The 21,782-nt window shown below is 42.9% G+C and overlaps 1 protein-coding gene across 1 annotated transcript in view; it reads left to right on the top strand.

Annotated features, from left to right (window-relative positions):
- MAGI2 (membrane associated guanylate kinase, WW and PDZ domain containing 2) overlaps positions 1 to 16,645 on the top strand; it is an 880,265-nt gene extending 863,620 nt beyond the window's left edge. The window contains exon 20 of the mRNA XM_025209602.1: positions 14,336 to 16,645. Coding sequence (XP_025065387.1) covers positions 14,336 to 15,138 — 803 coding nt within the window. The 3' untranslated portion in view covers positions 15,139 to 16,645. The remainder of the gene's footprint in view (positions 1 to 14,335) is intronic.
- The last annotated feature ends 5,137 nt before the right edge of the window (positions 16,646 to 21,782 follow it).

Below are 21,782 nucleotides of genomic sequence, written 5' to 3' on the forward strand. Positions count from 1 at the left end.
GCTGCACAACAGCCAACCAGGCACAATCCTCTTCTGAATTTTGGGAAGTCTCTTCCAAGGCAAACAATTCTCTCTTTTGAAAGTATGCTTCCACCATATTCAAATTAGATGCCTAATTAAGGACCCTATTCAGCAGAACCCCCCATATGGAACCCCTGCAGACAGGAAAATCAATTGAAATTTTGCTTAAGTAAAGTTTGTTCAGTGGCTCACAGGGAGTCCTCAGCTAGGACTGCTCAGCAACCATCTGTCTACTCTATTCTAGGAATTTTGAAGGCACCCTGCCATCGCATATCTAGGGATGAGACAGAATTAAAGGTAGAATGTGATGAATGCAACCAGAACTAAAATCTGGCCACTAATTAACAACTACATCTAAGAGGAAGGATAGCAGTAGAGCATGTGGAGTGCTGGAAAGCTCACAAAGGCCAAGTCTACACGAGGTGCTGACTGTGCAGTCGTTACTGTGCAGTCATTTAGTACATGTATAAACAAGTACTAAATGACTGCACAGTAACCTGAGTTATTGCACGGTAGCACTGATGAATGAGCAGTAGCCCCGAGACTACTCTGCGGTAGCGTCGCGTCACAGGTTCTTCTACGCAATGCTACTGTGCAGTAGTCTCGGGCTACTGTGCAGTCAGCGCCTCAAAGGGTGGTACTCTGCTTCCCAGTCTTGAAATGGGGAACAGGCTGTTGAGTTTCTATGCATAAAATTACATGCTTATAGCTTTGCAGGTAGATTAATGTCTCCTTCATGAGATTCTTTATCTCACCCTGCTATAATTCCACAATCATGCCTCTTGTCATCCCGTTGAAGCCTACAAGAGAGTCTTGCTTTGAGGAAAGTAGTGCTTCCTTCCCGCTAACAATTTTTTACTAAGTTCAATCTTTGGTCACTTACTGAAACAAAATGACATTGTTCCAAGAACAGTAAGGCCAATGGGTTTTCTACACCAAAATAATTAGGTTTTTGTAATAAAAATTATACACTTTTTAAAATTCCAGACAGTTTCCAAGGTTGGAAATGAGACTTGCTATAGCACCATTTTCCTTATCTTTCTCAGCCCATCTACTTCATGCTTGCCCCAAAACATACATATGGGATATGAATAAACAAATATTTACCACAGGTATAATTACTAAGGAAATAGTAAAAAACCTATTGCTATTCAAGATTCTTTGGATAAATCTGACATATTTTATCAGACCAACTCTAACAGTAGGAAAAAAATGTCCAACTATTTGAGTTGGTCTAATAAAAGATATCAGATTTACCCAAAGAACCTTGTCTGCCTATGTCCTTAGACCAACATGGCTGCAACCTATACCCCGATTGCTATTCAAGGCATTTGATTTCAACACCACCAGGTCCATTCCAACATTACTAAATACAGAAGACTAAAGAGTGTTTTTATTAGTTAGTGGGTCAACATAAAACCAGAGAGCTTTTGCTGCCAGAGAAACTAGCAAACTTACCAAAACCAAGTATATCAGTTTTTCCATCTCTGTTCTGAAAAACACTTCCCGCTATGCAAGGTCCTGGAGAACTTTCAGGAAATGTCATGTCCCAGGGCCTGTACTCCTCTCCTAACCTTCACTGAACAATGGATTAAACAGGATGTAAAATCTAAAGCTTGCATCTATAACATATTACCATGGGAGACCAAAAGTGAGAGGGCACTGCAGGGATAATCAGGGAGATAAAATGAATGGGGTGATGGTGACCAAGTGGAGGATTAAATGGCAGTGGAGAAATAGCTGGGTCCTTTAGATACATATTTCCAGAGCTACTGATGTTTAGAATTTTTCTCGTGGGGAGACAGAGAACTTTAAGGAAAGTGTTTGCTGAACACCACTGAAACCCACTGCCTTTGTGGTGGATGTAAAAAAGGGAGAAGAGAAGGGTGGAATATTGTAGGATAGTTTGGACAGTTAAATAGAAGCTATGCAACAAAAACATTGCAAACCTTCACAACGTTAAAGCAAAGAAACTTTGACTTATTTATTTCAGTAAAGTGTTAACGTGATGTTTTAGCTGTGATGGTCAAGGAATAATGCAAGAGGCAGGAATCTGTGGGGTGATATCTTTTATTGGTCCAGCTGCATGGTTAGGTATGACTGGAGGAAGAACACCTATCACCATGTGCTTTACTAGCTGCATTTCTAAAAAAATAATATCCTAACATGTAGTTTCAGTTTTAAATGTATAAGAAACAGTGTACTTTAGCTCAATGGATTTGACCCACTCTGATCCTCTAGTGAGAAAGACACCCATGAAGCTGTGAAAGCACATGCTAAGACTTTTCAGGAAATGTTTATTTCATATTACTAAAAAAATGCAGTCTTTCAAAACGTTGTTCATTCTTGAAGTAATTTGGAAATCTACAGATATTGAAATGCTATTTTATTTAGTAAAATGTAAATATTTCATCAAGCAGGGTTTTATTATTCCTGTTACTATTGTTCTTAAATATTAACGGAATTAATGCAAGTACCTGATAGCTAATTTCATCTGAGTAAAAATCCAAAGTTGTTAATAAGCCATTTTTGATAAAGCATTTGAAACAATGGGAATGTGTAACAGTATGTCTGCTGCTTTAGCATCCCAGGCTGTGATCTTGTTAGATTTAACAAGCAGAGCAGGTTGGATTTGATTAGGGCCTTTGGGTAACCACCAATGAAAACCCAAGGCATTAGAGGAATAATACTGATTCATCAGCCACCTGAATTCCCTGAATTAATACTTAACTGGTACCACAGCAAATTATGTAGTTATGCAGTCCTGTAGGCAATATCCTCCTATGGCTTGGCTGTAAAACAGCAGTAAAGAAAACCATTTTCTTTAATGGTTCTCATGGTTTCAGAATAGACAGAAAAGGACTCACTCCAGCTGTTACTTATGCATTAACTGAGAGCAGAATGAGATACCAATACACACACAAAGTACTGGCTGTCTAGTCAATTATATTTACAAGTATTGGCAGTCCTGACCATGGGGCAGACAGTTCATAAGTACAGCTCCTCCCCCACACCTCCTGTAAAACCTCTTCCACTAGGGACAGTTCCCATGCCACTTCTCCCATGTCACTGTTCCCAAAAATGATTGCTTCTTATCTGTTCCCCTGTTATTCAGTATGGCTAGGGACAAATATTACATATAAACCAGTTTAAGTGATCAGAAACTGGTTTAAACCTGTCACAGAACAGAAGCTCGGTTTCACATAAACCGGTTTCAAAATGGCCAACATTGATTTAAGATAAACCTACTTGAAGTAGTATTCAATTTAACTGATTTAGGTCAAACCAGTTTATGGAACTTCTGTCCCAGACCCCTTCCTGGTTCAAGTTAAATCACAGTCCCCTAGCATCCCAGGATGCTTTGCAGCTCTGGGCTGGGCTGTGCTGTCTGCTCAAGCAGAGCAGGATTGGCCTTACCCCCCTGCTCCCTAGCCGGAGCAGTAAAGGCTGGCTGACAAGAGGGTGGTAGTGGGAAACCCAGCTGGGAACAGGGCCTAGTCTGCCTGGTGGGGGTAGAGCAGCCCCTGCCAGATTTTCCCTGCTGCAGTGAGGGGGCAGAGGTGTGGGACAGCAGTCTCCGGCAGGGGGAAGGGAGGGGGATTAAACCTGAAGGGGGACCTGATTGCGGCTTACCGCTATATCAGAGGCATACATCAGGGGCTTGGTGAACAACTGTTCACCAGGGCACCCTGGGGGAAAACTAAAAACAACAGCCACAAACTCCTGGAAGATAGTTTCAGGCTGAACATTAGGAAAAACTTCTTTACACCTATGGTACCCAGACTATGGAACAAGCTCCCCCCAGATGTGTTGCAATCATCTACCCTAGAGGTTTTCAAGAGAAGACTGGATGGTCACCTGGCTGGGGTCATCTGACCCCAAATGTCTTTCCTGCTCATGCAGGGGGCTGGACCCGATGATCCTTCGTGGTCCCTTCAAGCCCTATGATTCCCCGCCACACACTGGCACGGGGACCCCAGCTGGGGTCTGCCCAGCTTTTCCCCCTGCTGCCTGTTCACACTGCAGGAGCCAGCCTGGGCACCAGCCTCAGGCACTGCCAGGACTGGCTCCAGCCATGCCCCCTGCCACATGAAGGGCCAGCACAGGGGGAAAGCCAGGCAGACCCCAGCTGGTGTCCCCGTGCCAGTGGGAAAGTGGGGAGATAAGGTTTTTATCCCCCTTCCTCCTCCTGCTTCACCTGAGGCAGTGCGTGGGCTGGATACAGCCAGGCCCCCCACTGCATGAGCAGACAGCAGGGCAGAAAGTCGGGCAGACCCTGGCTGAGATTCCCATGCTGGTGAGAGAGGGGAGTGTTTAATCCTCCTCCCTCCTGCCTTCATCTGAGATGCTGTCCTGGCCAGTGTCTGGCCATGCCTCCCCCTCTGGGACAAACTTAGTAAGGACTGTTTCTCCCTTCCCCCTCCAGGCACACCCCAGCCGGGGTCCCTGCAGGTCAGGGTGAGGGTTTAAACCCTCCCCAATCATACTGAACAGCCTGCCAGGGCCTGGCTATGCTGCCCCACGCCCCTCCAGCTCAGCTTCCCTCCAGCCTTCTGGCCACTGCCAGAAGGGAAGGGAGGGCTCTCTCTAGTACCATTTCTAAGCACTTGGAGGAGAAGGTGATGAGGAACAGTCAGCATGGATTCACCAAGGGCAAGTCATGCCTGACCAACCTGATTGCCTTCTAAGATGAGATAACTGGCTCTGTGAATGCAGGGAACGCAGCAGACATCATATACCTTGACTTTAGCAAGGCTTTTGATGCCGTCTCCCATAGAATTCTTTCCAGGAAGCTGAGGAAGTATGGATTGGATGAATGGATTGTAAGATGGATAGAAAGCTGGCTGGATTGCCAGGCTCAACAGGTAGTAATCAATGGCTCAATGTCTAGCTGGTAGCCAATATCAAGTGGAGTGCCCTAGGGTCAGGTCTGGGGCCAGTTTTGTTCAATATCTTCATTAATGATCTGGAAGGTGGGATGGATTACACCCTCAGCAAGTTCATGGATGATACCAAGCTTGGAGGAGTAATAGATATGCTGGAAGGCAGGGCTAGGATTCAGAGTGACCTAGACAAATTGGAGGATTGAGCCAAAAGAAATCTCATGAGGTTCAGCATGGACAAGTGCAAATTCCTGCACTTAGAATGGAAGAATCACATGCACTACTATAGCCTGGGGACCGACTGCCTAAGCAGCAGCCGTAAAGGACCTGGGAATTACAGTGGACAATAAAATGGATATGAATCAGCAGTGTGCCCTTGTTGCCAAGAAAGCCAACAGCATACTGGGTTGCATTGGTAGGAGCATTGCCAGCAGATCGAGGGAAGTAATTATTAGGCTCTACTCTGCATGAATGAGGCCCCATTTGGAGTACTGGGTGTTTATACACATGATCTGGGAGTGGGGGTTGTGGGCATTTTAATTAGAGTGGCTCCAAGAACTGCTCTAATTAAAGCTCCCAGAACGTCTCATGTATCAGCATCCCTGAACTGATAAGTAATGGCTAGGGTGCTTTAACTAAAGCTTGTCACACAAGCTTTAGTTAAAGCACCCCCACTGCCATTTTTCAGTGGGGGGACACTGATAAATGAGACACCAGAGTCTGCTGGACCATGGTAATTACCACGGTCCAGCAGACTCAATTAATCCAATCCACTGTAATTATGATGCATTGGAGCAGCCTCACTGCTCATGTTTAGGTGCTCACTGTGTCCAGTTTTGGGCCCCCACTATAGAAAGGACTTGGACAAGTTGGAGAGATTCCAGCAGAGGCAACTGTTATGGAGGCTGGGGCACATGACTTCTGAGGAGAGGCTGAGGAAACTGGGCTTATTTAATCTGCAGAAGAGAAGACTGAGGGGGGATTTGATAGCAGCCTTCAACTACCTGAAGTGGTGTTCCAAAGAGGATGGAGCTAGACTGTTCCCAGTGGTAACATATTACAGAACAAGGAGCAATGGTCTCAAGTTGCAGCAAGGGAGGTTTAGGTTGGATATTAGGGAAAACTCTCTCACTAGGAGGGTGGTAAAGTACTGGAATGGGTTATCTAAAGAGGTGATGGAATCTCCATCCTTGGAGGTCTTTAAGGCTTGCTCAACAAAGCCTTGGCTGGAATGATATAGATGGGGATGGTCCTGCTTTGAGCGGGGGTTGGACTAGATGGGACTTCCTGAAGTCTGTTCCAAGCCTAATTTTCTATGATTCTATGAGAACGAGTGAGAACATCTGGCTAAGTCTGCTGACTCAAGTAACAAGTCTCAGCAAAGTTAGCTAGCCTGGGCAGAGCACCACAGCAGTGTGTCTGTACTGCTTCCAGTCCCTGTGCTAGCATACGCAGAACTATCTGCATCATGCTATATAGACATACCCCTGGAGTAGACAACTTTACTGCATAACTGGCCAAGAATGACATGAAATATAACTTGTTTCATGAGCCAGTGTCTCTAGTGAGACATTTTTATTTCTAGCATATGGAAAGGACCTCTACTTATTTGACCATAGTTGCAATGATGATCACTGCCCCTCCAAATAACACCTACTAATGATACTACCTGAGGGGAAGTAAACCAGCAATTGATGCTGTTGTTCCCAGTTCATCTTCTTTATAGAAAGTATTACTTCTAGGGAGATTTTTCAACAACACCTACTTGTGTACATACTTCCCTTTTGTGGCTTTGAAAATCTTCCCCTTTATTCCTTTATCTATTTTTGTCACAATAGTAAAGATGTTGTAGCTGTTTTGCTATAATAATGGCAATAGCTAGAGTATCATGGTCCACTATAACTACAGGTAGCTCCCATCCTGCTAAAGTATTTCCTGCAGTTTCAACTAAACCTGGTAATCTTTCACTTCCTGGCTAACTGCTGCACTGTAGCACTATGTTCTCTTAAACATTTGCTATTTTCATTTCTACCCAGAGGTGGTTGCATTTCAGTGAAGCAGGAAAGAAAGTGGAATTATTTTTTGTATCAGGATTGAAATTTTGATAAAATGATCTGAGATCCTTTGAGATAAAGGCATCTAAGTATAGGTTATAATTCAAATTACTGCCACAAGCTTTGTTTATATGTGCACAACATCTTCAAAGTTAAAGCAAAGACTTATTGTTTCTGCAATAATAACAAATGCCTCCAAAATCCAACCATAACCTCAGACAGAAGAGAAAGGGAGAGAAATCATTAGTTTCATAACTTGAAAGCATATAATTATGCATTTTTCATGTTTATGTTTGTTATGGAAAAGCAATCATCTTAGTGATGGTTGAACAAGCCCAAACGAACCATTAGGGGTTGAACACAGTTCTTAAAAGGTTTTTCTTTTGAGTAGCAAATTACTTTACATTACTGTCCTTTGATATACCCAAGTAATTCTGATATTTTCCTATAACATTTAACATTAGGGGGAAAATACATTTCAATACCAGCACATCAGTAGTCTCTCCGCTGCTCAGTTACATGTTGCAGTGACAATGGCTTGTTGACATTAACGTGTACCAAATCTGAAGGATTCTGTTCTGCATAATTTCCTCTCATTTAAAAAGAGAAGGAGGGGATTTTTCCCCCTCTCTCAAAATGACAAAGTCTACAGATACAGAAAGTCATTGTTCTCCATTTCTAATTCACATTTCATATCACTCCTCAAAATATAAATGGCAGATTTACTTCATACCAGTTTCCTCTCTGTTACGCAGATGCTGGAAATTTGTTAAGCCATAGCAAATTTAATATTTATTAGATTATCACCAAAAAATGGATCCACAAATTCCACCAGGACCAATAGTTTACATAAAACAAAATCCTGGCAGTTCCCTCACAGAAAACATTTCCATTAAATTCTGCCTGCCAGTAGTATTTTTTGGACTGGGAAATGCTGGTACTGTTATATATTTTAGATTACAGATAATGCAGCTGTTGAAACAATTCACGCCCTAATTAACTCTTTGTTGTATCTAAAAATGTGCCCATTAAAAAAAATGTTATTACTGCAGACATCAGACTTCCCTTCAGATCCAATATGTATAAATGAAATAAATAAGAGAGTCATCTCAATGCAATTTGGGGTAGAGACAAAAGTTTTTACCTGCCTACAAAGTATCACATGGCCTAAAGTGAAAGGTATCAAGGTTTGGGGTTTAGTGAGCGTCTTGCATAGACATGTGCTGTCATCCTATAATTATTTTAACTAGTAAGATATGTGCCCTGGACCAGCATTTCCCAACCTTGGATGCCTCTGCCTACTGTGACTCAGATAGCCCCAAAGTACACGTCTCCCTTCTCCCACTGGCAAGGCCCCCAGCCCTCCCTCCTCCATACTAAGTGCTACATTGCAGCATAATTGTATGCCTAGAGGTGAACTGCAGGGGCACATTTGGCAGTGAGGGTAAGAATGGAGCAAGAGAACATACCTGGGACAGAGCAGGGAAGCCTGGGTCACTGCAAGAGAGGGACACTGCAAAAAGGGAGTTGCGGAGAAACAGGTCAGAGAGCCAGTGCCACAGCAGGCAGAGGGGACCATTAGAGGGGCATGAGAGTCCCCACCAGGGTTGGGAACCACTGAACTGAGTGAGCAAGTGGAAGGGACCTTCGGGGTGCCACCCTTCTAAGTCTTAAGGGATTTCCACACACATACCACCCCCTTCGCCCTATTCTAAGTCCATGCCCATGGTATCCATAGTCAAGCTGGTTTTACAGTAGCTTGGGTACTGACAGTCTAGCCATGTTAGCACTGCACCACAGCTTTTCTAAGTACTTACTGAGCTTTCTCATACGGTTTTGCAGCCAGGGCTGAGTTTTGCTGTGCTGCAGTGATACTGCTAATGGTTTCTAAGGTAACAAGTTTACAGGTAGTTCAGGTATGTCTGCATGGGCCACAGTGACTACAGTGAAGCCCAGCACTAATGCAATAGTTTATATAGTGCTTACACGATGGTGGCATAATATAGTTATGGCAGAGGTGTAAGACTAAGGTTCTGTCCATTTGTGAGGCATTGAAGATCCTGTGGCATTTTGACCAAGAGTTAAAAGAATGGACATAAACCTTCCTGGCCAGAATCTGATTGGGCAGTTGGTGAGGATGGTTGAACTGGTTCAGATTAAATATGAAATAAATATATGTGGCAAGTACCAAATCTTACATTCAGCCCTTTACAAGGGCCTGAATCATTTGGACAAGGCTCATGAGGGCAAACAGCATAGGGGTTTTTTGGGGCATCACAAATTGTTTCCAAATCATCTTCAGGCACTTTCCAGTAACTAACTGCACTTCCTGTCGAGTGCAGGATCCTATACAACTCTGTTGTTTTCAGAGCCCACTCCCCACTCTGGTCCAGTCTATTAGTCAAAGGTTGATAAGTAAGTGGGATTCAATCTTCTGCCTGCTCAGATGAGGGCTAATTAATTTTCAGGGGGCTGGCACATTCTTAGTTTGCAGTGACTAGATCAGGTCGCCAGATTTTGCTGGTCCTGACTATTTACAGCATTGGAATTGATGGCTGTCTATACATGTGCTCGGGGGCAGAGGGAACGTTTAAATTACAGCAGTTCCTGGGCAGTCACAATAATTAAAATGGGATACCATCATGTGTATTAAGCCCCACAGAGTTTCAAAATGGCCATAGGGTGCTTTATCTAAAGCTCATTTATAGAGGTTTGGATAAAGTGCCCCTGCAGCCAGTTTGAAATGTGTAGGGGATTAATACATGTGATGGTGAGGTGATGCTGGAGTGTTATAATTAGAGTGCAGTGCAGACTCAATTAGTAGATTTGTTGCTTTCTAATTAGAATGTGAAGGAGCACATCTATTGGCAGCCGATGTTCCCGAAAGTAAGTGCATCTACACGTGTAATTAAGCTGGAGTGATAAGCTCCAGCATGGTACACACCAGAGAAAACTGCTTCCGGGCACAGCATTTACATGTGCACCCGGGACTGCAGAAGTTCAAGCTGGGATGGAGCGGCCCTGGGCTACCAGAGGCCCAGGGAGTCAGCCCCAGGCTCCGATTGGTGGTGTTGGGTAACAGAGGGGCTGGCTGGGGCACAAGGGTGATACAGTGCAGGGCTAGCCAGCAGGCAGCACCTGTACTTTAGCACCCTCCTGCCCCAAGCAGCCCCTGTCACAGTCTACACATATGTTTAATAGCATGTAATTACTCCATCATAAGATAATACCATCTCCAGTGAAGTTAATGTATCTACTGTGTCCTAATATTAGCACACATGTAGACTGTGATGCTTTACTGTGGAGCCAATTAGTCTACTCTGCAGTAAAGTGCATGTGTAGATGTACCCAGTAATAGGCTACTCTGATATCACTGATCTCACATGAGATTTGGGAATCAAGAATGGCTCATTAGATTCTAGTTCTATTCAGCATAAAAAAAAATCACATCACAGGAAACTGTAGAAGAAATAATATAGTAAGTTTATTTATGTCAATCAAGCACAAGCTCAGGAGCCCACTAACCTAGGGGCAAGGTGTTTATGTTAGAGCTGCAATACATATTCTTCTAGTTGTTTCTTTTTCCTGTACTTGTGTCTTTTCTACTCTCATAGCTGATTATAGAGGTTTTGTATGGGTGTTAAACAGAGGCATAGTGTGGAAAGAATGCACCCTGGGGAGCCATCTCACCCTTCCCCACCCTCCCTTCCTCCTACCTTCTCAATCAGGAAGAGAGCAGAGAGCTAGGCAATGTGCATCACAAGGTGCAAGGTGTTCTGGGAATTGTAGTTCTCTAGCCTGCCAGTGGGGTTTGCTGTTGCTTGGAGGGGAGGGGAATTTTCACCCATTTTAGCTGCTGAAGCCCATGTCCAGAAAGGGGAAAAAATGCTGAATTCAGCTGTAAAAAAATGGGGGTCAACCCCCCACACCAACCCAACAGCAAACTTCACTGCTGTTCTACAAAACTACCCTTCCAGCAATGCCTTGCACTCAATGACACCCATTGCCTGTGCCAGCAGCTTCCTGGATTCACAAAGAGCCAGCAAAGCAAAGCAAGGCAATAGTCAGGGTAAGCTTCAGCGAGTTGCCCTGAAGTAAAGCCATCCTACCCCCAACTCTACATCATTCTAGCACCCTTCCCCTTAGGTGGCACCCAGGGCATGTGTCCCACTTGCCCACCCCACGTTACACGACTGGTGTTAAATGAGGACAGAAACAAACATTTAGTTTTTCTAAAGCTAATTCTGATGTGAGTTTGGCAGATATGATCTTCATTTGAAAGTCTGTTCCATTAATCCTTCAAGGAAGAAATTGCTTCAGACAAATATATGGTATAAGAAGAAGCAAGCAAGCATAGGGTTAACACCTCAAGTCGTAGGGTGTATCTAAGCTGCAGACTGTAGTGTAGAGGTCCCCAAGGTACTTGTAAATTAATTACTTTTGGTGTCAGAAGCAGCAGCAAATAGCTCAGCATGGGGTGATATAGGTTAGATATTAAAAGAAACTTGCTCACTAGGAAGGTAGTAAAGCACTGGAAGAGGTTACCCAGAGAGGTGGTGGAATCTCCATCCTTGGAGGTTTTTAAGACCCAGCTAAACAAAGCCTTGGCTGGGATGATCTAGTTGGGCATGGTCCTGCTTTGAGCAGGGGGTTGGACTAGATGACCTGAGGTCCTTTCCAACCCAAACTTTCTATGATTCTATGATTTGCATAATTTGATTTGGGCTACATTTTACCATGCTGAGCTCTGTCTCACCCAAATAAGTTACCTGCAATACCTGAGTCAACTCATCCACAGCTATCTCAGATATCCTTGTGTTGCAAAGCAACCTGTAGTCTAGACCGACCAGTTTTGCAGTAGAATAATTCAGAAATGTTTTTAACTCCAGAAATAAAGCTCAGTGACTTATTTAGGTATAACAGGGTCTAGTGGGCTTCAGGTCTTCTCAGGCTAAGAGTGTGCTTTTCTCCTCCACCTTCATAAAGCCTCTCCTTACTCTACCAGAATTGCACAGCAGAATTAAGAAAACAAATGAGCCTGGAGATATGTGAAAGTGGACAGCATGCCTTTACAGCACCTGCTTTTCATAGGCAAATTCACGAAAGCCAAGAAGCACAAAAAGTTAATCCTTGTTTTTATTTTTTTCTTGCTTAAGTGCCAAACATGGAGCAGATGGTATATTGCACAACCTTAAGTAGAGGGTAAGAAAGTGCCGGGTCTTTTTTTAATTTAATCAAGACCCTCAGCCCAGTTAAGTTTCAAGCCCAAAGTTTATTTATCTTGCACAGAACTTGCACTTTTCCCTTTTCAGTATCTATTTTTTTCCTCACACATATGTTCATTATGTTTAAGCACATAACCGGCACCATCTGGTAAAATAAATAGCTCCTCAGATAATCATGCTGCTCATACTCATTACATCACTCACCTCACTGTCATCTCTGCTATTTTTATCTGCAAAATACACAGTCACGTCATTAGCTTAACTGTACAGCCTCAGCTGAAGATGTCCTAAATTATTGAGAAAAGGACATTGAATTTTCCAAAATAATGTGCATCCTCATGTTAATTTGAAATTTGCCACAGATTTTTTTCAGGAGAAACAAACTGTGTGTGCGCGCGTGTGCATTTTATTTAGGAGCTAAGGATCTTGTAGCCCTGGCCCCGCAACCGCAGAGCTGGCACAGAGATAAGGATCTCCCAGCCCGGGTTCTGCCATCGCAGGGCTCGGGCAGGGAAATAAGGAACTTGCAGCCCTGGCCCCATGATCACAGAGCTGGCACTGGAAGATAAGGATCTCCCAGCCCAGGTCGCACCACTGCAGGGCTCAGGCAGATAAATAAGGATTTCCCAGCCCTGTGACCGCAGAGGTGGCACTGGGAGGTAAGAATCTCGCAGCCAAGGTTCTGCCACCACAGGGCTTGGGCTAAGAGACACAGATCTCCCAGCCCAGCCCTGTAGTTGTGGAGCCAGAGATGGGAGCTGCCTGCTGCTGGAGCAGGGGGACATTGTCCCCACGCCCCGGCAACAGGCAGCTCCCAGGGCAGAAAGCTCTCCCACCTGCTGCTGCCCCCTGCTGCCTGGCTAACTGGGAGTACATTTACTCCCGATCAAGGGTCTACACATGTGCTACTGCACAGTTACTAATCTTGAGTAAATTTGCTACCTGTAAATGCATGATTAAAGCCAATTACTGCACAGTAAGCATCTGCATGTGTAGATTAGAGTAATTAGCTCTGCCACACAGTAAAGTGTCTCATGTAGATGCACCCACTGTGTGGTTTTTTCAGAACAGTTCAGATCAATCAGTGGTGTCCCATAGAAGCCCAGCTACCTCCCTCAGTTAGAAGGTAATATTTTCTCCTTCTTGAAACATGCTGTTTCTTGCTATTTGCTCCACCTCATTTATGTGGATCCTTGCAATATCCCTTTATCTTTGGCAGCATGTGAATCTTTATACATATAGCCACCTAACAAGAATAAGTACAGAAAAGCATTTACCAATCTGAAAGGCTGCTCTGGCTTCATAGTTAAAGGGTAGGGATACAAATAGGAGACGGACTGCCAACAGTCACCATGAGTCTTCAAAACTAATGTGTCAGAACTAATGCCCCTTAACAGGAGTTCAAACAATTGGCACTGGACTAGTCGTGAAAGCAAAGGATTGAAATATTGGACCCCTAAGTATTTTGGAGATAGATATAAATACAATTCATCCCACTCTCTTTGTGTGACAGTACAGGATGTACCCTTGTATCTTAAAGAAATTGGATCTACACATTCTAACCAAATGGTGCTGGGGTTGAGTAACTAAGACAAATTCAAAATTAATGGCCAAGATTTCCCCCAGTCTGTATGCCTTCACATCAGGCATAATTTTAGGTCCCTAAATACTGCAATTTAACATCTAGGTGAAAAAAGCGGATTTGATGGATGACCTAATCTGGGCTACAAATTCTTGCTGATCATTTTATGCTTGTAAGGACATGTATACTAGATAGAAGATGAGCCTTTGCGTTTGTCTTTTGAGACAGCGTTGATATTGCCAAATAACAAAGCTGTTATAATGATATAAAAATATATTTTATTTTTCACTACTAATTGTTCACTAATAAAGGCAAAGAAAAATGTAATTTATGTCAGAGACAGATATTTTCAGTAGTTGCACTGTGCCAACTTCTGCAGTTCTTACTCATCCAAAACTCCCACTGATTTTATTTTTGCCTTTCTTACTTCACCTAGAGTTTTGCATAAGTAAAAACTGCCACACTGACATCCAATATGGATTTTAGCTGTTGCATGCTGTTTGAAAAAAATTAAGTATTCCCAATTGTGTAAATAATTCCTTAACGCCCTTTTCTTTGTTGTTATAACAGACGAACCAAACTCCTGGAGTTCTCCCTCTGCCACCTCCCCAGGTCTGCCGGAAGTAGCTATTTCCCTTGATGACATAATCTCACCATTATCTTCATCACATCTAGCCCCACCTTCTGACCCTTCCCATCAGATAAACCCAGAGCCAACATGGGATATCAAGAGGGAACATGATGTAAGAAAACCAAAGGAGCTTTTGGCAAATGGTCACAAAAAGAAAAGGGTAGGAGAGCAAAGAGAAAGGTCGGCAAGTCCTAAAAAGATAGACAGGTCAAAGCATGAAGAGGCTTCTAGGAAGGGATATTTAGAAGGCAAAAACAAGACCTCTGATGGTGGCAGGTCCACCTCAGAAAGTAAGGCTATGGGACAGAGCGCTGTGGTCGAAGCTGGAGCAAGAGAGCATGTGTGTGCTGGGACCAATGACGAACAGGTCGGGAGATTGAAGAAGTCAGAAAGCAAGAGAGGAGGATCTCTAAGTGCAAAAGAAGATCACAAATCCTCCAGTACCACTGAGAAGAAACCAGCTGCAGCTTCTGAACATGTCAGGCTTGACTCAGGTGGTGCTACAAAAACATACAGTAGCAATAGCTGTAGCTCATATGGAAGCGATATGGACCACAACCAGAGGGACCCTGATGGGAAACCCAGTGAGTTCCCGAGGAAGGGATATCTTCATTCCATTAACACTCGCAGCACCAACACTACAGTTCGGAAGGCAACTGTCTCACCAGGACCATGGAAAATTCCCGGATCTGATAAGCTACCTAGCGTACTAAAGTCTGGCACTTCTGCCATGAGCAGATAAATAAGTGACTGTTGCCCTCTAACTGTTTCACATTGACGCAGAACATTCTTCTTAGCTTCTGTCTCACATTGATTTATTTTAATTTATTTTAACTATCACGCATACACACAAAGCATTGAGGAATGAAAACATTAATGTGTAATTCCATGACAATGTGCACAGTGTCTAATAAGCTCAAACAGCATATAGTCAACATGGAGATTTAAAACTGACCCTAAAGTCCCCAGTTCCATTTTAGGGACTTTGGCAGCTATGGAAGAAACCAAAACATTATGAAGGACAGTACATCAGAGAAGAATGGTGCAGTGTAGCTTTAGTATTTTTTCCACTGCATGAAGGACTTGGATTTCATTCAAACTTTATATCAAGAAACTGGAACAAGTTAGAGCAATCACAAACTGGAACATCGCCTTAAATAAAAACTGCACGGAGCAAGCTGAAACTGAGAAAGGATCTTTTAACTGAGCTAAAATGTTGTAAATAAATTGTTCTCAACATATCCAGACAGGGGTTAAAGGGTTTCTTTGAAGCATTTGGAACTGTACACTCATGATATGTCTCCACTGTTAACACTTTGGGATAATCCACATGATACCCAGTAGCATAGTTCACTGGGTGCTACAGGAGGAGTTGGGGAATCTAGTGGATTGGTTGCTGTGATACCATTTCTACTGCCATTTTTGTGAACAAATCATATTTCTGTACATTGGAAAGGAGTTAGGGTGGAGTTGTATTTGAAAATTGTCCTCGGAAACCGTTTATCACAGGTTCCCCTAATATTGCATGTAGCACACAATCTTAATTGGGCAAGCTCAAAATTGAGACACTAACAAGACCCTTATAATGAAAAGATGATTCTTAAAGAAAAAAAAAGCTGCAGCTTCCTTGAAGAAAGGCCTTTCTCTCTTGCAGAATATGGTAACTTTGCTTATCTAGAGTGCTATATTGCAGTTATTTTTAAAGACTTTAAATTCTTCTCCTTCACTTTGACAGAACAGATGCTACTGAGGCAAACATTCACCCAAACAAAACTTGTTTCTGAGACAGATGTTCAAGTGTCCTCGTTTGTATTATGGAAATGCCTCTGCTAGCATTTCTTCCCTTTTTGCCCCTCATTTTTATTTTTATCCTACTTGCTTCCCTGTCTTGAATTTCAAGCCTTAAGTACTAATGCTTAACTTTCCAGTCTGCCTTCATAAGACTCCATGTGCCGTCAGCACCGTCTTGTCCCTGGTAAGTTACTGTAGGGTTTGTTCGTTGTGTGCCAAAAAAAACCATGGGCAATAATACACTGGTTGTTAAAAATAAAAAATCAGGAAGATAAATATTCTCAGAAAAGTATATATTTTAAAGTTAGGTATCAACTGTTCTGCATGTGCTCTCTCCAAGAGTCACATTGAGATTAGCATTGTTCCAATAGGTTAGTACCTTACTATCACTCTAAAATATTGCTCTAGACTGCAATACTCAGATTCATTCTCTTCTTACAAGTATGTGGGCATGTTTTTTTTTTTCCTATCAGAGTGTTTGAAAAGCCTCCAATAAAGGATTTTGCAGCTTTTATGTACCTTTTTTTTTAGAAAACATCAATTATAATTTTTTAAAAAGCACAAACCCACGTAGCTGTTTACCCAATTTTTATTTAATTAAAAAAAATTCTTTATCCCCCGAACTAGAAATTCAGTATAATTTGCCATTAATTTATTGAATCTGGTTTTGGACAGTGCTTCTGTAGTGTAGGTGCACACCCCAATATCTTATTTTCTATGTGTAAGGAAAGCAAACAATAAAACCTGAGAAACAGTTGAGATTATGCTTGCATAAACTCTAATTTGCACAGTTCGCAGCTACTCCTTGTGCAGCAATTGCTTTATGCGGCTGTAATCGATAACCTGTGAAGACAGCACATCATCTAAACCCCATTCCAAATAATATTTCTGTGTAGTGTTAGCTGTGAATTTACCCTGTACAGCTCTATCTCTATAAATATAATTCCATGTATTAATAGTCACAGAAAGGCTGTAAGTGAGCAACTATTTTTATGAAATGCACCACTATGGATAAATTAACTTTTACAGAAATCTTGTTTACTGTATGATATTCTAAACCACTGTCAAATAAAATATATATCCAAAAAAATTATTTTTCCATCTGTATATACTGTGTCCTCACTTCTGGGTGATTACAAAATGGGCTAGCAAGAACTATTAGTCTGTGGTGTCATGAGTGAAAATACTGAACCATCCACAATGTAAATGAGCGTGCTAGTTTGAGGAAAGGTGGGAACCCTGGATAACACAGAGACAGCCAATTCGGAGACTACAGAGAAATGTTATGATGCATATCTATATTTGGGTCTCAGTTTTGGTTTAAAAGAAAACTAAGGTGGTCTTTTCCCCCTCTATCATAAGCTACAAGAAAAAGAGGTCAGAGGCACAATATAGAAAGGGATGTTTTGTGCTTATCTAATAAGTACAACTGGAATTTGACAAGCGGAGGCCTAAAAAGATTTGCTGACCAGAGAGGGTTGTAGAGCATGATTTGATTCCCAAGTTTCCTCATAAAAATAGTTTATCAAAACATATTTGAAAATGTCAGCGAGTAATTCTGTAGGATGGACTGGAATTATGGTAAGATCAAGAATGTTACAGGAGCTTAATCCTGTTGCCATTGAACTTAATAGAAAAATCCTTATCAACTTCAGCGAGAGCAAGAGACAACCCAGGTTTATCAAATAACTTGCGACAGACACCTTTAACCGTAACTAGTCAAAACCGGAATCATTTCCCATATACATGACATTTTGAAACAAAATTAAATTTCTATTTTAATTCTGTCTTAACATATTTCATATAAATATTTGATCCATCACAAAATTAGAGTATTCCACCATCTTTGGTCTTCGGGTGGATTTCAGAGAGATGATGGTGCTCTTCTGTTCTTTACTTTCTTTACCTTTACCAGTAATGAAGGGAAAATTTAAAAAGGGTAAGAAACTAAGAAAAGATACTAGTTCACTCTTTTGCAACGGTTTCCTGAATTTTCCCATGTGGAAAACAACAAACAGAAATGTTTTTCCTCACACTTTTCAAGTCATTTCTTCCTTGTTCTGGTGGAAAGGAAACGTAAAAGAAACAAAAAGGGAAGTGAGAGAAATGAAATAAAATGCAGAAACCAAAGAATGAATAAAAATGAGAATGGATGTTTCCAAAACATGAAATTAAACAAAATGCTAAGTCGCTGTGAAACAAAAAGGGAGTTTATATAGGAGGAAAAAGTTTCAATTAAACTTCATTTTTCAATACGAAATTTCTCCATGTGAAATAAGGTCAGCCAGTTATACTAATAGCTGTGTTTTTCACTATCAATTTTTAACAAGCAAACATAAGAAACACACACTCAAGGCTGCATTTGGCTGTAGAATCTGGCCACATGAGAGAGCTGGAGCTCACCAATTCATTCCCATGGTGAATAAGAGCCTAATACAACTCCCATTGTAGGGACCGTCTTTCTGTTGAGTTCAGCGAGATTTGGGATAAGGATCTGAATACACAATTTCAGGTGTTTTCCTCACCATCACATACTTGTTTTATTTCCTACTAGCAACAATATACAATTAGCAAAACAGTCCTCACAAGGTGGTTCAATGGGAATATTCAGAGGGGAGGTTTTGGTGGGGTTTTACTGGTGTTTCTCCTCATAGCACCACATACAAGTTTACTGCCATGAGCAGGGATGCTGTTTGATATTAGTGGGTACAAAAACACAATAAACTGTTCTGACACAGATTTGTCCCTTGCAGTGTGCGCTGTAAGTGAAATACACTAAAAAAAAGTTTCTTAACATTCAAATTAATTGGGATAGCCTAGCTGCACATAGGAATAACACACATTATGGGTTTCCTCTCTATATAAAGAGTTTCAGTAAAGGCTAAGAGATACGAGATCTTTTCTATTTTGCTTTTTTTTTTTTCCTTTGTTTGATCAGTGAAAAGCTAACTGCACTCACGTGGGGACAGGTTTTACTATTGATTATATATAGCTGAACCTCTTTCTGGTGTCTAGAACTATTGAGGAGGATACTTGCAGTACATTGTCACCAGTTTATTGGTCCTACAAGATGTAGGAACTATGCTACATATTTTTGCAAGTTGTCAGCTAGAATCTTTTCTATTAAAATATTTACACCTGTTACAATGATACATATCTACAACTATTAACAGATGTACAGAGATAAAGCATGCTTGAAATATGTGGTACAGCACATACCATCACAGTGGGGACTCTCCCCAGGAACCTAAGTTCCACTTCCTCAAGACACTCAACTACTGTAGTTTAAACATGGATGAACTTGCACCGGCAGTTGGACTACATGACCTCTTGAGATCCCTTCCATTCTGTGATTCAAGGTTTCCATGAAAACAAAAACCCAGAACAGGTATTCAACCTTCCCAGGATATAAAGGAAAGCCAAATAAATATCCCAGATCCCCATTAACAATTTTGCCTTTCTCTGGGACATAAACAAAAGCCCTTCCCTTCCTGCAAGTCTAGGCAAACCATCAAAGTGCAAATCACTCTTTAGGCCGTCTCTCATCTCTGCTCTCCCAAACTGGAACCTTCCTTCACCTTTCATATATACATCAGCTGGACTCATTAGGATAATATGATTATTATTATTATTATTACTGGATTGCATTATCATAGCACCTGCCCAGGGTCCCACTGTCCTTGTCTCCGTACACCACAGAGCACTTTTGATATTCCTTACATTTTATAAATTTTGTTAATGTTCAAATTGTCTAAAAGAGTTTACACTAACACAAGAGCCAACAAACCAATGGCATTCCCCACCAGCATACTGGCCAGGATGATAGGCTGTAGCCCATCACTGTCACTAGGGGCCTTGTTACACGTTACACTGAGCTGCACAAATGATGATGGGTGCTAGTGGTAGCTCAAGCTTGGAACAGGAGCATGTCCAGGCCAGCAGGGGCCTGGAGGACTGAAAGGTAAAATCCTCTGCCCCCATTCTAGGCTTGCCCCCTGCCCACCCTGGGGTTCCCCCCATTTCCCCCCTGCCCCTGGGGTTCCCTCCTGCCTCCTACCCACCCCCCGCCCCCCATGCACACCTGGGGCATTACTTACATGTGGCTGCCCACACTGTCTGTCCCATGGGACCAGGCAGGGAAGGGTCCATCTTCTGGCCTGGAGTACAGCAGCTGCAGCAGCAGTGGTGGCCAGGCAGGCAGTTTAAGCCTTCCCTGTCTGCTCCCGGGGACAGGGAGTGCAGGCAGCCACAAGCAAGCAGGGCCTGGGGGGGGAAGTAAATGTGGATCTGGGGTGCAGAGGGAGTGGGCTCAATTTGGGCCAGTGGGAGAGGAGATGGCTGTGGTGTTTACACTAGGGTGTAGCCTAGAGTGGCCGCACCTTAGTGCAGCACGAGCTGGGTAGTACTGGTCAGAGACAACCCTGCCCTGGAGAGGCATAACTTTGAGTTGCATAATTAGTATTTAAAATAATTTTCAGGTGTTGATGTGTGGACAGTCCAAGAGTTAAAAGGAGCCACCCAAAATTACTGTGTAGCAAAGCCCTATCAAGCCCCCCATATGGGATGGGAGCTGGGTTGCACCCCTTACCCCCGCACATCAGGATGAGATCTAGGCCGTGCCCCCTCCTCCCAGGCAGCTGGAATGGAGCTAAGTCATGCCACTTCCCCCCAACCCACAGGACTGGGCTCGGGCTCGGCCAAGCATTGTTCCCCCACATGGCTGGATCAGGGTCAGGTCATGCCCTGGGTTGGGGCTGGGCCAAGCCCTCTCCCCTTGTGTGGCTGGATTGGGGCCAGGCTGTTTCCCCACCCACCTCCCTCCACACAGCCAGGTGTCCCCATCTGGGTGCCAGATCTAGACCACCAGGATCTGGCCTGCCAACAGACTAGGCATAGCCCTGCCAGCCCACCAGGCAAAAAGGTTGAGCACCACTTATCTAAAGCATGAGCAGAGGTCATGCAGATTTCCCAACCAGATTTCTTCCACCTTGAATAGGCAGGGGCATCTCTAGGGTAAGAAGATAGTTCAATCACCATAGCTATCTAGTACATGACTTCTCTGCTGAGCCTATTAACAAAAAGGTACATAATGTCAAATGTAGAAATGTTTGGGCAATGTGTATTCGCTGACAGCCAGACTGAAACCAACAACTCATTTCTTGCTATACAGGTCCAACCCCCTGGCCCCATTTCTCTTCTCTTCTTTCACTTGTTCTCTACTTGCCTTTCCCACACCTCCACCTACTTTTCTCTCACCTCCAACTCCATTCTCCATCCACATCAGTCCAATCTGCCTTTCCTCTACAAAAACAACATCATCGTGTGCAGGTCCCCAGACCTTCAGGACTTCACCTTTATACTCCTCACCATCCCCACTTTGATGTTTCCAGTCATTCCTTCCAGCTTGAAATCTTTCCCTTCCTAACAATTCCCTGTCTTGAGTTGAGGTCCTCTTACTTCTTAGTTAATGCCTTCAACCTCTCTCTCACTAAACCATCCTCTTTGCTTTATCACCTTTTCTCATGTAACCTTAAGGAGGTCCTCCTGGCTTGCTACCTCCTCTCCCCTGGCCTCCTCTCCCTAGATGTTTTCATC

The sequence above is a fragment of the Alligator sinensis genome, unplaced genomic scaffold (genome assembly GCF_000455745.1).
Source record: "Alligator sinensis unplaced genomic scaffold, ASM45574v1 scaffold670_1, whole genome shotgun sequence".
NCBI classification, from domain to species: domain Eukaryota; kingdom Metazoa; phylum Chordata; order Crocodylia; family Alligatoridae; genus Alligator; species Alligator sinensis.